This window comes from Anopheles darlingi, chromosome 2 (assembly GCF_943734745.1).
Source record: "Anopheles darlingi chromosome 2, idAnoDarlMG_H_01, whole genome shotgun sequence".
NCBI lineage: Eukaryota > Metazoa > Arthropoda > Insecta > Diptera > Culicidae > Anopheles > Anopheles darlingi.
In genome coordinates, this window is record NC_064874.1 from 94,632,731 (window position 1) to 94,647,030 (window position 14,300).

The 14,300-nt window shown below is 44.9% G+C and overlaps 2 protein-coding genes across 3 annotated transcripts in view; one reads left to right on the forward strand and one right to left on the reverse strand.

Annotated features, from left to right (window-relative positions):
- Positions 1 to 14,300, reverse strand: part of LOC125948255 (37 kDa salivary gland allergen Aed a 2-like) — a 136,492-nt gene that overhangs the window by 58,910 nt on the left and 63,282 nt on the right. Inside the window, exon 1 of one of the 2 annotated variants that reach the window (XM_049674151.1) lies at positions 12,461 to 12,466. The exons of the other annotated variant lie outside the window; for it this stretch is intronic. The gene's annotated coding sequence lies outside the window, so the exon portion shown is untranslated. Of the gene's footprint in view, positions 1 to 12,460; positions 12,467 to 14,300 lie in introns of those variants that run through there. 2 annotated transcript variants of the gene reach the window in all.
- LOC125948252 (tektin-2) lies at positions 7,906 to 9,320 on the forward strand. The gene is made up of 3 exons (XM_049674144.1): positions 7,906 to 8,549; positions 8,616 to 8,838; positions 8,898 to 9,320. Exons 1-3 carry the CDS (start codon positions 7,906 to 7,908, stop codon positions 9,318 to 9,320), a joined length of 1,290 nt encoding a protein of 429 aa, XP_049530101.1.

Consider the following 14,300-nt stretch of genomic DNA (forward strand, 5'->3'; position numbering starts at 1 on the left):
GACTCGGGTGGGCACGATAAGCGCCATGAACTGGTGATGAAGTTATGCAGATAAAGTTAGCTGCTATTTTATTTGCCAATCCGTTTGCGGGCCATCGCCGTCAACAGCAACCGGGCCAGGATGCTTTGGCACCAGAACGATACCGGTACAACATTATTTGGTTAATCTTTAACTTTATGAAACTAATGTCTTCACTTGGTTAGACAGGTAACATAGCGTCGTTTCTGCTTACTACGATGAATGATTTCATGGCGTTTTAACTGGCCTTAGTAGATCATTGAAATTTGGTATAAACGAGTTAACAGTTAAGCACAAATAAAGCAATTATTTGCTTATTCTCTGCACCTGATGTCCTGTGGCACTGATGATTTTGCGATCTATGGTCTACAAATTAGCGTCTGACATGCATCACGTGCAGGCCGAGAGACCATGAGGTCAGTTTCGATTTGCGCTACTCAACCCGTACCACAGCAGCTGGTGAGTCAGCACTCCATCTCCAGACACCATCGATTCAAACTATCAGAACCGGTAATCGACAGCAGTCTCCATACCAGTTGCTGTCTCTACATTGGTTCCCCAAATGATATGACTAGCAACTTCAGCAGCATGGCGCAAAAACATGAATTCCGACACATTATGGCGCTTTCATCGTTTTTCGTCTGCCGCCGCCGCGACAGCAGCAGCAGCAGCAGCAACTCCTGCTGTATGTTTAAATCAATAATTTAGATTCATATTTGATCGCCTCCACCTATGGTTTGTTCCGACGCACCACTCGGCTCTGTCTCAGCTGACCTTTGGATTGTGTTTCCCTTTCGGATACTACGGATCGGTTTCTTGCCTGTGGCTGCGGCCAAGTCTTTCGTCTCTTGGCCTTCGCCATAAGCTTCCCCTACCAGTAATGGCCAAAAAGGTAGCTAATATGGAGTGGTGTGGTAATATGGCTCAAGACAGGACACCTTCTATCGCGCTAATGGCTACCGTAAAGAACCATATCACTCGCTGGCGCACCGTTACGAACCCGGGAACGTGCCCCAGTGGTTAAGGGTTGCGCAAAAACGTGCAAGTGCGCCAGGCGCCGACGAAACCCGTTGGCACACAAACCACCTCTAATCAGTAATTCATTAGGCCGCTGTCGAAAAGTCGGAAAAGCTCACTCCCCTTTCCCCTCACACTATCATCGCCCGCACGGTCTAATGAACCGCCCCAATGCGCTAGAGCAAAGAGGTAGTTCCTCTTAACAGAGACCCTCCTTCGTAGACTTGGGACACAGAGAGACAAAAAGTTGTCACCCTAGGATCAGGTTTCAGTAGCGTTCACTCAGTCAGTTTCGGGAGCAATGCGGGTGTGGACTTGCTTGCTGATCGCGTCAATCGCTATCGCACACCCTTTGCTGCCTGGTAGCACGTAAACACGCATGCGCTGAAACGGACGCGGAACGTGTCAACTACGTGACTGTGCCGTGGGGAATCCAAATGAGAAAACGAAAAAAAAAATAGTCAAATAAATTAAGCTTATTACCTCGGGGTCGAAACTGACCAAGACACTACCCGATGTTGCCGTTGCCAGCTAACAGTAGCACTTGAAGTCGGCGCACCGTATGCGCCCAGTCTCGGTTGGATGGATAAAAACAAAACTCCCAAACCCATGCTACCCATGACCGACCGGGTGTGCATTCACTTTTGGGCCAACCGAAAATCCCCCGGTTATGCTCCATTCTGCTCACTCCCATACTCCCATGACTTGATCCTGATTAGTACACGAGACACTTCACGCGCGAGGCGGTGCTAGTAGCCAAATCACAGTTTTATTGCTCGACCACGGGACGTTTATGGTGATATTGTTTCGTACGCCAAAATGGTGAATGGGTGGTAGCGATCGACAGAGTACCCTGCCTTTGCGTGATACTCGCCCTCGTCTAATGAGATCGCGCAGCCACGCTGTTTGCACCGGGCTGGCGCAGAGACGTCTAATGATACCGTAGCAAGATGACCAGAGTTTGACATTAGTTGGTGTTGGGCGTGCTGGTTTTGCGGTTGCGGCATGTTGCAAGATGTGTTGAGTACTCGTTATTCGCTGATTGATCCATTGTTTGTGACAGCTGAATGGAAGTTATGAGATGTTGGCGATGTGAGAGATTTCACGTAACATTCCATTCCGATCTACTGTTAAGTTTCAACCATCTCCTGCTAAGTGGATCAAGTGTTTTTGGCTAAGAATGAGTGAAATGAATTCGTGGCGTCACTTTCTGTTTACGAAAAGTCTGCAATTGACTTCTTTCAATCAAATCACTGATGACCGACCGAGCGATGTTTCGAACCACTCTGGCCACTACAACAAATTTGCTCAAACCATGCTAAATACATACACGCACGCATCCAATTTTGCTGCTTTGCTTCATGCAGCATGATCGATAGTGCTGCGTCTGTGGCCATTCAGTTCAGTTAGGCTGGCACCCTGTGCGGTGCGCTGTGCTGCGAGATCGTCCGCCCTCACAGTCGACCGACAACGATACAGCACTCGTCAGCGGTGAACCGGCGGATGATGTTATGCAAACACTGCCCGCCCAGTTCCGCATGCACGAATGGAAATAATCAATCGTCTAAAAGCCAACTGCAAATACCTCCCTTTCCCCGGGGTAGTTTGCTGTCATCTTGTGGTAAGCAGTCAGGTTCCTCGATCGGCAAGAGTACCTACTTCATCCGTTCGACAGTTCCAACCGACATCACCTCATGGACAAGCATTTTCACATGTTGCTGGCTAATTCCTTCAATTCGTTTCATGCCCGATTGCCAATCGAACAGAAGAAACCGAAAGTACCCCTGCTCTCTCGCACCGCTCTGTTCTTCGACATATTCCACCGTTAAACCGTTAGATGTGTTAGAACGGCCATGCGATCGGATGGTTATAGTTGCGATCCTATACCAGACTTTCTTTTATTTCCTCGAGCTAGCGCCCCAGCACCAAGACACTGCGTACAACCCGCTTGAATGTCAGACGACACGCTTACGACGGCTCGGAAGGATCAACGATCGATTGAGCGCCGGTGCTACAGTTTATTGCTGACAGTGATTCAAGTATGATCAATATTTCTCTCGTTGCATAATTTCGCATTTTCCTTGCGCATTGGTCGTTCTTGTAAAGCGACGGACGGGGAAAAGTAAACCTCATTATTGAATCTGATTTATGAGTTGATGTTCGCTGAGTGATTGAGTAATTGACCGTGTGGTGCACCTATCGCCGTAGGATGGGGCGCGTGGGATCGCGGGACCACGTGCATCGTGGCACGAGGTGGCCAACGATTAGTTTGCTATGGTAATTGTACAAACGATCCCATCCCTTCCAATACAATTTGCTGTTTGCTGGAAACGTCACCGAGACACCCGGGTCTGGCTGACAAATTTTACCAACTGCTCCATACCTGGACCACCATGATGGCCACTGGCACCACTCTTGGGGTGCGTTTAATTGAAATTGAAAACCCGTTCCTCGCCGATTGATATCTGCACACGGCTCTCAACTGCAGCTTCAACGAGTTATAAAGAGGAACAGGCTCCTTCGACCTCCCGCTTTGCTTCGGTCTCTCTCTCTTGCCTCTATTTCTATCTATTTCTCTCTCTCTCTCTCTCTCTCTCTCTCTCTCTCTTCCTCGATGGGATTGTGAGCTGGAAAAGTAGTCTAGCAGGCGGTCCGAACGCGAATCTTTAGTAATGTAGACGGAAAACCTGTGTGCCGTACTCGATCGAAGGCAATCGAAATGGGTAATCTAATTTTTCTTTTAATTACTGCTACAATATAATTAACTCGGGACCTCGCCACTTGCACACCGTATCTTTATTGGATCGCAACCGATTTGCTTTCAATTTGCAATAGGCGCCATCGTCCGGAACACCTGAGTGTGTGTATCGCAAAGGACCTGTTGCGCTGGCCAAGCGGTCAGTAACCAAGGTAGGTGGCATACTCATGATATCGTGCAGAAATGGGGAACGCTGAGAGCCCAGAAATGAAGGCAATTGCTGCTGATAGGATCTTTTCATGCATTAGCCAGTGCAGTGCGTGAATGTACGGGACAGAATTTCGAAATGATCGTCGGCAAAGCATCGTCTATCGACTTATTTAAGGCGACTAATGAAGCGTTTAGTGTCAAATTATTTTTCTTTATTCAATTTATTAAATAGTACTTTTTAATCAAAAACATTTGAGTAGAATTTAAAAATATTACAAAAAATGTAATATGTTATAATCGTCACGCTTTAACAGCAAAGAAAAGTCGCTGGTAGAACCAATTATTATTTTAAGCATTAGATAATTAGTTTTAGGACTATAAATTGATAACTTTTTTTTATGTAAATGATTTAACATTATTTTGAGTTCTAAACCTAGCTCAGGGTACGTTTTTTACGCTACATCGCAAAGCAGTATATTTTATTTTAATCATTTCTATCATGACCGTCCGGTCATTCAATATCAGTTTTCCTTTTCCTTCTCTCTCCAGATATGTATGGGTGTCAATTTACTATAAATCCACTGGCAAAAACATTCCTCATTCCGTTTGGAGCCATCTGTAAGATCATTTTTAGATAACATTAGCTCAGCCTTAGGGTGGCGTTGTGATCGCACTGAGAGTACATCCCGGTAGCGGTAGCGGCACAACGGTAGCTACACTGCCACCAGATGATCGATCTGTTAGCCAACTATGTGCCGCCAGTGATCATTAGACACTTCCCGCGTGACTATCGAACTTATCGTTTCCAACATTCGATCAAAACCGTTCGATCAAACAAAAAAAAAACGAAACATCAACCGCTCACTCACTCACCCACTCCCACGAGCGCACACTTATTTTGACAAAACTACACTAACGCCGAGAGGCGTGAATTTGACTTACTTCAGTAGTATTTCATTCTCTGCGCTCTGTCTTCGCAGAACCTTTCGAGCCTCGTGACGTGTAAGTTGTGTGCTGCGTATGGCTTTAGCTCCTGTGAGGCTCTGGTAATAAATCAGTTGGCTTCACCTTTTTGACATTTGCCCAAAATCAGCAGCAGCAGCACGGGCGGCAGCCACATAGGACGTCACCGTTGAGCCGCACCCAGTCCTGCCTTAGAGAGTGGAGTCCAGGGGCTTCAAGCCTCTAAACCACACTGCTGTGTGATCATGATTAATGATCTTTGCGCTGTTCAGAGGCCTACCTCCCATGAGGTGACGTTTCGCTACACTTGCACTTTGGAGCAAGCTCGTGAGCGCAAACACCAGCATATTGGGTTTCGATTGATTGTTTAATTGCTTTTTCCCCATTCCTCTAACCCAGTCACTATGAACCCGGAAGTGTGTTCTTGGCGTACCCAGTCCTTTGCCGGTATTTTTGCAATGAACTTCAAAATCGATCTGATCCGGTAAGCCTGACTTAGCCGACTGATATTGGTCCCTGCAGTGACGGCACTCTAATGTCAGGGTAGCGCCTGCCACATTCCGGAAGGATTTGTCCTACCTGACATGGTGCACGAGTTGGCGTTAATAGCCATTACCACTGAGAGTTCCCATACCTTGATCGATTGGAATAAATGGCACAAAAAATAAACAAATTATGCGCATCTCATGTGTCATTTACCCGGCCGTAGTGTGTGGTTGAGTGGCACATTATACGCCCAAAACCATGGAGACATGATCATGCTCGTAGCTCCGTGAGACTAAGTATCGTAAACAAAATCAGTGTACAGCTGTTTAGACTCCCTGTGCCCGATTTCACACTCAACTATCACCTTTACTGCTATAGTAATGGCAGCAAGTGCTGGCCCCAAAGTCTCTAATCTCATGAACCACAATCACGACAAGCTCTGGTGGCTCGACTATCTCAGTTTGGTAAACTTTCTTTTTTACGCGCATTCGTTGCCAAGAAAGGGCATAAGAGATTTATGCATCGATCTTGCACACAAAATGAGCAATGGGCAATGACCGGTGTTGGTAGCAAATAACAACTTTTAATCCAATCAAAACACTATCATTCGGTAGCACGGTCGCATATCGATAATACAAAGGACATATCGATAATATGTAAATTCAATCATCTTTACGGTGAGGCTAAAGCGGACATAATGTGCGTAATATTGTAAAAAATCTGTGATTACATAATCGCGTAACATACTGCCATAGTCGACAGCTGTCGGTTAGAAAGTGTTTGAGCGCAGCGAACGCGACCCAACCGATAACTCTGGACCCCATCGAGATGGACCAAGTCCACCCCTTCCGACCAATCGAGCACATTTCCCGCTGTGATGCGGAACGGTTCAAACAAACTGCTCAATCAAATTGCTGCACAACTGGACCACCGAACCAACTGTAAATGCTGGGGATTTCTGAAGGGAGAAAGGGGGCCAAAGGCACATGCTTCGCTATTTGTAGCCTTCGGCTCATGGAGTGTGCCAGTCCGACGACGAATGACAGCAGCCGCAGTGCCAGTAGCACCAGCGACGGCTACGGCATGCATCATTAGCGGCAAACATGTCGATATGTGTTGGGGAGCGATCGATGGAAAATGATATCATAAGAAGGTAATCTAAACTTGAGAGAGTGAAAGGGAAGCGGGTGATGAGGAAAGATAAAGGGGTGACACCCGGGCGGGGTCCGACCCAATAGCGCACAGGATCGGCTGTCCTCGCGGGCGCACTAGGCGGCAGCTGACCAAATAGCGCCTGACCACCAGCATTTTGGAGAGGGAGTCCGTCATCAGCGAACTGTGTCCAGGTGCGTCGAACGACTCATGGTGCGTGCTACATGTTACGCATTGCCATGGCAACGGTGGGGCGCGATTAGATCGAGTCAAGGAGAACCATTGAGATGGATGTGACTGGATTAACAGGCTTCATGGTACCAATGCCGACAAACCATACGAAACGGTTAAGGACCATGCTCTCCTCAGCTAATCGCCTTTCATCCCTCCACTCTATCTCCAGCTTCACTGGATCCGATCATTGACTATCTCGTGAACACTATAGGTAGCGGTGTACCAGTGCTGTCTCTTCCGTTGTTGTCAAACCGAAACAAAACGCCCTGCTGACGCATCGCGAATGTCGGTGTTGTTGCGGGATAACCGATACATGCTAGCATAAACAGGGCAACATGGTAACCACCATAAACCTGTTTTTATGATCGTTTTGCGGGCCGCCACTCTCGCTCTTCCGTTGCACGTGTAGATGTTCTACGTAAGAATCGATTCCTGGAAGGATACTACGTGGACCAGTACCTCCTTCAGGGGATTAATACTAGTGGCATTGCGGTAGAGAAAAATCTGGTTGGACTTCCTCGGCGGGCCGACTTCAGTGGATTGAGAAGTTTTGACTCTGGGAGTATTGGAATGTTTTCTACACCCTCCTGTGTAGCTGTTAGTCTTACTAAAATATGGAGAACATTAAAAGATTCATCATTTACTCAGAAAGTACCGGTTGAGCTGATACAGTACAGCCCAACAGAACTCTACGATGATGTATTGTAAGCGAACTGTGACTATTATCCACTTCATAACTTATCAACTGTCTACAAAGTCTATCTAAAACCCGCTCGACGGATTTGTTATATGGGGTGCGCCTGTTATTTTCTCTGATCGCATGTTGCTAACCTCAAAAGCTAGATATGCTGGAACGTATTTCGAGGTGTTTGATGAACACATTGAGCTCATCAACATGTCAAAGCAAGCGTTAACCATGGAAACTGGTAACGGTCGCTAACGTCCGTTTCTTCGCAACAAACAAACCAACAAGCAAACCTTGGTTATGCTTTTGCGGCATACATTCGACATTCAGTCTGAGGATCTGAAGTTTTTCGTGTGGTTGTCTTAAAAATCAGGGCGGTATTTTTTTGTAACGTGTTTTGTATATTTTTGGTGGCAGGTCATACATTTTCAACGAGAGACAAATGGCTAACAAGGCAGCGGTTACATTTGAGAAACCCCTGCAGCATTTGAGTCTTGCAGATTGGCAGTCCCGATTGAACCAGTTGAAAAATGTGGCTTATGCCCAGCGGTCGGATGCATTTGAGTTACGACACAGTGCCCGCAACCTGCGTAATGAAACCCGCATAGAGACGCATTGGGATACGTATCATAACAATGATCGGATGTCGGATCGGGTGGCAGAGTTGGATCGGTGGCGTGAAACTATGCGCATCATGCTACGCCGGGTTGTCGAAGAGATCCAGGCGCTCAAGGAGGAGAAGGCCAATACCGAACGGGATCTGGACGCGCACATAACGCCTTTGACAGTGGTGACCGAGTGCATAGGCATGCGGGACTGCCGTTTAGGCTCAGAACTAACATATGACGATGGCGATACCGAGCTGAAGAACGAGCTGTGCATTGTGGAGAACAACCAGCGGTTGCTACGTGACCAAAACCAAGCCGCCTGGGAGCAGCTTAATCGACTACAAGAAGTCAAGTTCAAGCTGGAGCTCGACCTTACCGATAAGGATGAGGCACAGGCGATTGATTCTCATCAGCTGCAGGTGAACCAGCACTGCGGCGACGTTACTTTCAAGACGGACCCGACACGCGTGCCCAGAGAGTAAGTATATGCATGTGGCTGTGGCTCTATTATTGATGAGAAAATTTTGAGCTTTCTTTTGAGCAGCTCCTGTACGTACGGCAACTGGCTACAATACTGCGAGGAACTGGTAATGCTAACCGAGAATGTCCTATCTGATTCATTCTCTATCCGCGAATCATTGTTTGCGACTCGTGAGAAAGCTCGCAACATTCTTCGATCTCAGCAGGATCGTACGGCCCATACGCTCCGGAAGCGTATCTTCGAAACCCAAAGGGCACGCAATGAGCTTGAATATCAGCTTGGCAAGGTTTGTTTGATAGTTTGCTTGCATCAATTTTGTCTTTACTCCTTGATTTTCGCAAGCAGATGAAGGAAGAGATGGAAAAATGTCTCCGGGAAATCGAAACACTTGAACGGGCTTATGACGATAAGATCCAAGCACTGAAAGTGGTAGAAACTAGGTTGGAGAATCGTGCACAAAGGTCAGGTATGGAGCTTTGCATCGATGATTCTTACCATGGACTGCGTGAGGAAGTTCAGAGGTTACGCGATACAATCAGAACGATGCGAGAGAAGATTGACACCGCCAAGACAACGTTCAATGGCCTGCGGGATCACGCTAACAAGATCGACCAGGATTTGCAGAACAAGCAACATTCGCTGATGACCGACATTCGTGCATTGGATTTACGCGGGCGTCTTAAGACTGGCGAGTTCGGAGGGCTACCGACACAAACTGATCGCAACATTCATCTGTCACGCATTGAAGACGAAATTCCTAAAACGTAATGGTAAAGCGTCATGCCACATTCTATAAAATAATGTTTAAAATTACTTTGTGGGCGCATAATAACGAAAGTATAAATTTGCATAGCGCAACCAACATCAGCACCAGCCTAACTATGGCTAACTCAATTGTACGGATAGTTCTATAACTAATCAGCATTTTGCTGGAAGTTTGTTTAGATGTGCGCCTAATAATAAACACAATTACAAAACAGGAACTACTGCATGTTAAAATAAGTTGATTAAGTCTTTAGCTTCTTGGGGGCCCTGGGCACACTATGATAACGCCCCCCCTTTTACAATTGTAGCGTGATCTTTTCGGATAGTTGAAGATGGTTACCCGTTTAATACATGTTTTTCCTCTAATTTCTAATATGTGTGATTTTCAAACAAAATACCAAATTCGTAGTGATTTTAACAAGCCCCTAACAAACCCCTGGGCTCGTGCCCATTGTGCTCAATGGGAAAGATGGCCCTGGTTGTAATGATTAGATATATGAAGCGTGGCGTAGGATTCCCACAAGGATCGTTGAGAAAGGTAATAAATAGAACATTAAGTCGTTGAAAATAATTGCAAAATGATGTATTTATGCGCTGCCCAACTTACATCATCGGAAAAGCTAGGGGAATACCTTCACACAGCTCTAACACATAACTTTACGTATGTCCGACTGCGTACATGGTTCGTTTGCATACTCAATTTCAAATGATAACATGCAAACATCCGGTACTAGTATGCAAAACGGGTAGATAAAACAGTAAAAAATCCCGTTACCTGATACTTACGTGGATGCCCTGAGGCTGAGGAGTGTGAAAAGTCAATCAGATGGCAAGTAGCATAAAGCACTTCATTCATTGCTGAAGACACTTTAACCCTTCTGTTAAAATCATGTAGAAACCCCACAATTAAGCCCCAAAAACCAACAATGCATGAGCTATCATACGTAATGTTTGGTTTAAAAAGTGCAAGGAAATTTCGCATGCGCAGTAAATTTATTGGACATTATCTTATTTGGCAAGTTAATGTTTTGTGAAAATATGCCTGGCGCATGAAGTATGGTCCAATGGCCAAGCGAACTGACTTGACGTCATAGCTACTGTTTGCCTCGCGCCTGTTCCGTTCTGAGCTAATCCACAAAAAAACTAATTCGATTCGGCTGGCGGAAGCGCTGTTGCTCATGTCAGGCGAGTCAAGAACATAATATTTCTTGGCATGAGTAAGAGAGCACAAGATGCCGATTGAACAGCTCAGGTGTGTAAGCACGAGGTTGCCATAAACTGTGACAATTTCGTCCAATTGCTCCAGCACATATTTTCTAACTACAATAGATTCTGATCTCAAAAGATGGTGATCGATGATCAGGATTCGCTCTTGTGCAAAGCATGCACTGACCGGACGGCGCTTCGAAGTGACATAAATAATATGAACAAGAAACGTGCACTTGCTTGCGGATCTCACCATTAAAGGTCTATGGAATGCATGCTCTACAACGAGGCCTCCATTTTCTGTCCGAGTTTAGGACAATTCTACAGAATAGCTCAAAATTTTCCATTCATTGCTCTACACGAAGGTTCTGAAAGAAATTCCTAGAAAAACGAACTGTTCTCTGTTTCGAGCATTGTGCCAAAACTTAAAGAGTACTCGGTGCAGCTTCGACCTGCCGATCCTCAGGACACATTCATAGATTTGTCGGAATGCACCTTACATCTTTTCATTGTTGAATTCCGCTTTAAGCTTCGTATTTTGGGTGCATCTAGTTTTTGGGTGTGTATGCGACCGTTCTCCATTTCCTTGTTTAGCCTTTTTCTACGCTGCTGAAAATATGTCCAACACTGTCCGGAATGTACCTTTTCCTGAGGGCGAGGGAGAAAGGTTCTGTTACCGTAGACAACAAAACGTAAATTGAATGAAGCATCCATCGTTGCGTTTCAAGCATTGCGATAGAGACATTTGGGCGGTCGTTAGCCATCTTGAAATAGTACTGAAGAAATATCTGCGTAAAGAAAATAATTCTTTCGACAGGATCTTACTGTTTTCCATGCCTATAACATCTTCACAAAATTACTCGTGTATAACGACGAATCTTATCATTAGGCAGGGCGTGCGTGTGGTATTCGCAAAAAGCTAGTCGTTTAGCTTTTGGCAAAGCAGCGTGACGGCTTTTGAGTTGTTCGCAGAGGCTTTGTTGTGAATTCGAAATGACTATCGTACACGCCGCAGCCCTCTAACGGCGCTGTTGGTGGTAGGTAGAATTACGTAGGCTAGAGAATATGTTTATTTGGGTCTGCTGTTCGATTATCCATGCATCCATTCATCAATTTTTACTCTCTAGGGTGTGATTATCGGATTAACATGAAGCCTGCCAGAGAATATGTTTATTTGGATTTGATGTACAAAAATGCTTGTTGGGTAGTTTAAAAACATGTATTTTTTAAAGAAAGTGTTCATTAAAGATAAGCTATTTCCGAGATAACATAGAAAATTTAAAGGAAAAAAACCAGAATATAAGCAGATATATCGAACCAAAATTGCTTTCATATTCTGCTAGGAAACTTATCTTTTCGTATTTTATCTTTTAAAGATCACTTACACTTCTGATTCAATGAGCATTAATCCACAGTTTCTTGGAAATGTATTGGAGTCAAGCAGGCATGTAAATATTCATCAAACTCAACATATACTCATTAATGTTTCTTCGTATCTTTTATGATTGTATTTTTCATGCTGACATACGACACTATGCTCTATTTTGATCTTAATGTAGGAATGTTAAAGCTTTTCTAGAAACAGATTCTTCTTCACCCATTCACAGCATCACCAAGAACATAATCAAACAGAGAGATACGATCTCAAGATGGCCTTTACATCGATATCGACGATTTGATGGATGATGAATAACATTTTAATATTTAATTTATTTCAATTACTGTCTATCCTAAACCAGGTAAAAATAAAAGCGACGACCTGGAAGACCTCGACTGTGAGGAAGTGACGCCTTAGGTGTGAGTGTAGCATCATCGACACATTTACTCTGAGCTGACGATTGATAGTCATGTTGTTGATGCATGAGCGGTTTTCGAACGATTCAGAAGGTTCTGAACCATGAATGCTACTACCCTCAAGACGAATAAGAACAGGAACAAGATCGGAAGAGATTCAGGTTGAGGGATTCCCTACATGCGGAGCGCAGCTGTGCTTGCACAACGAACACTTTCTGGATCGCAACGCTTGCCACTCACATGGTGACCTCGTTGACGAATGAATAAAGTGCGTTCTTCTCGATTCGATGCCTTGGTGTGAGCTAGGGTGCCTCGTAAGAAAAGGGGTCTTGAAACGCCCAGAATGTGGGGGTTCTGGATAAGTCAGCCGAAATTGGGGGAGATATCACGGCTTTGGCAGCCAGGTTATTTATCTGTGACAACTCTAACGTCGACCGTCTTACGGACCGGACAAGGCTAATACCCATCATTTTTCCATATACCGATCGAAAGCAAGCCCACCCCTCCTACCCCTGATTATGAACACATTGGCGTGGGGAGGACACTTCAACACAGGCTGACCGGAAATTCACCTGGGAAGTTTACATGTTACTATAAGCTTTGAAGGAATGATGCTTTGTGGAGCCGCTAGTGTATAGGGTTTCAAAGGATCTAACCGAACTGCAGTTTCAGTGATATATGTTTCGGTTGTTTGCCTTACTGTCTGTTAGGGCGAGCAGAGTTATTGATGCACTGCTCATCACTCCATCATCGCCGCTGAATTGGGGAGTTGGAAAAAAGCGGAATCAAAATGGAATCAAACTATTGTTTGAAAAATGGTAGTATAGATCTGAAAGCGAATGTAAAATCGATTCAATTCATTTTGGTTTCCAAGACGAAATAACGATTCAGTGATGGATCTTGTCTGGTCAACAGTTAAACTTTAGACTTACAACGTGAGCGATTCTGTTTAACATCCAATCTGGTGACTAGGATGTTAACTGTCCATGAGCATTCCTAACCAATAAAGCACCGACACCAGCGTTGCTCTTCGATTTAATCTGCTTTCGGCTCTTTTGCTGCTAACTCTACCTCTGATCCCGCAAACTTGATTTGCATAAATCATATAAACGTTCCCATTAAATCCCAATAAACGCAATCCCACGTGCAAACCGGGCGCATAGTCAATCGATCAGTTCTGTTCGCGGTTTTGGTGCGGAAACGCTTGATGAATCGACCGGTTTTTTTGGATTCAGCTATGTTAGTCGACCGTTCCAAACAAGGGCAGATGGTATATAAATCGAAAACATGTTTTTCATTTAACTTCTTCTACGACTTGTCGACTGTAGCTGATGGAACGGAGAAAAAAAAAAACAAATAATAACGCGGAAAACAAAACAACCATAAGAACAAATCATTACAATAACCGCCAAAAGTATTGCGTAGGATCGACGTCCTTTAATGGAGTTGGTTGATTTGCTCATATTCATAAGCGCTTGCTAGCTGAACAGGTTGTCTTGAGGTTCGTTGATTGATTGGATGAGCTAACGCATGCACTGCACAACCACGCGAAACAATTGAACCGATAACTAAAATTAATCAATCTTATACTGCGCATACTTGTTGACAAACGAATATGGCTGACGAATATGAGACGTTTCACCCACTGAAGCTATCCTCAAGTTGATTCCCTGTCTTGTGGAAGGCGACATCCAGCAATCCGATCACCAACTCTCCTTCGGTTCTCGCTCTGTTTGACTACCTGATAGCCCTTACTATAAGATTCTGGCCAAATCTTTTTCTCCAATTATTAAGCAGCAAACCGAATCGTTTTAATCTTGCATGTAATTACATCTCTCTGCTCCTTCGGCGTTCGGATTTCTTGTGTTAAGATCTTCATGTTGCCAGTGAAGATGCAATCGATACTGGAATTGGGTCAGCTGGTGCGGAAAACCAGTAACGAACCAGAATTCAAAACAAGTGAATCGAACGTCCCATTAGCCA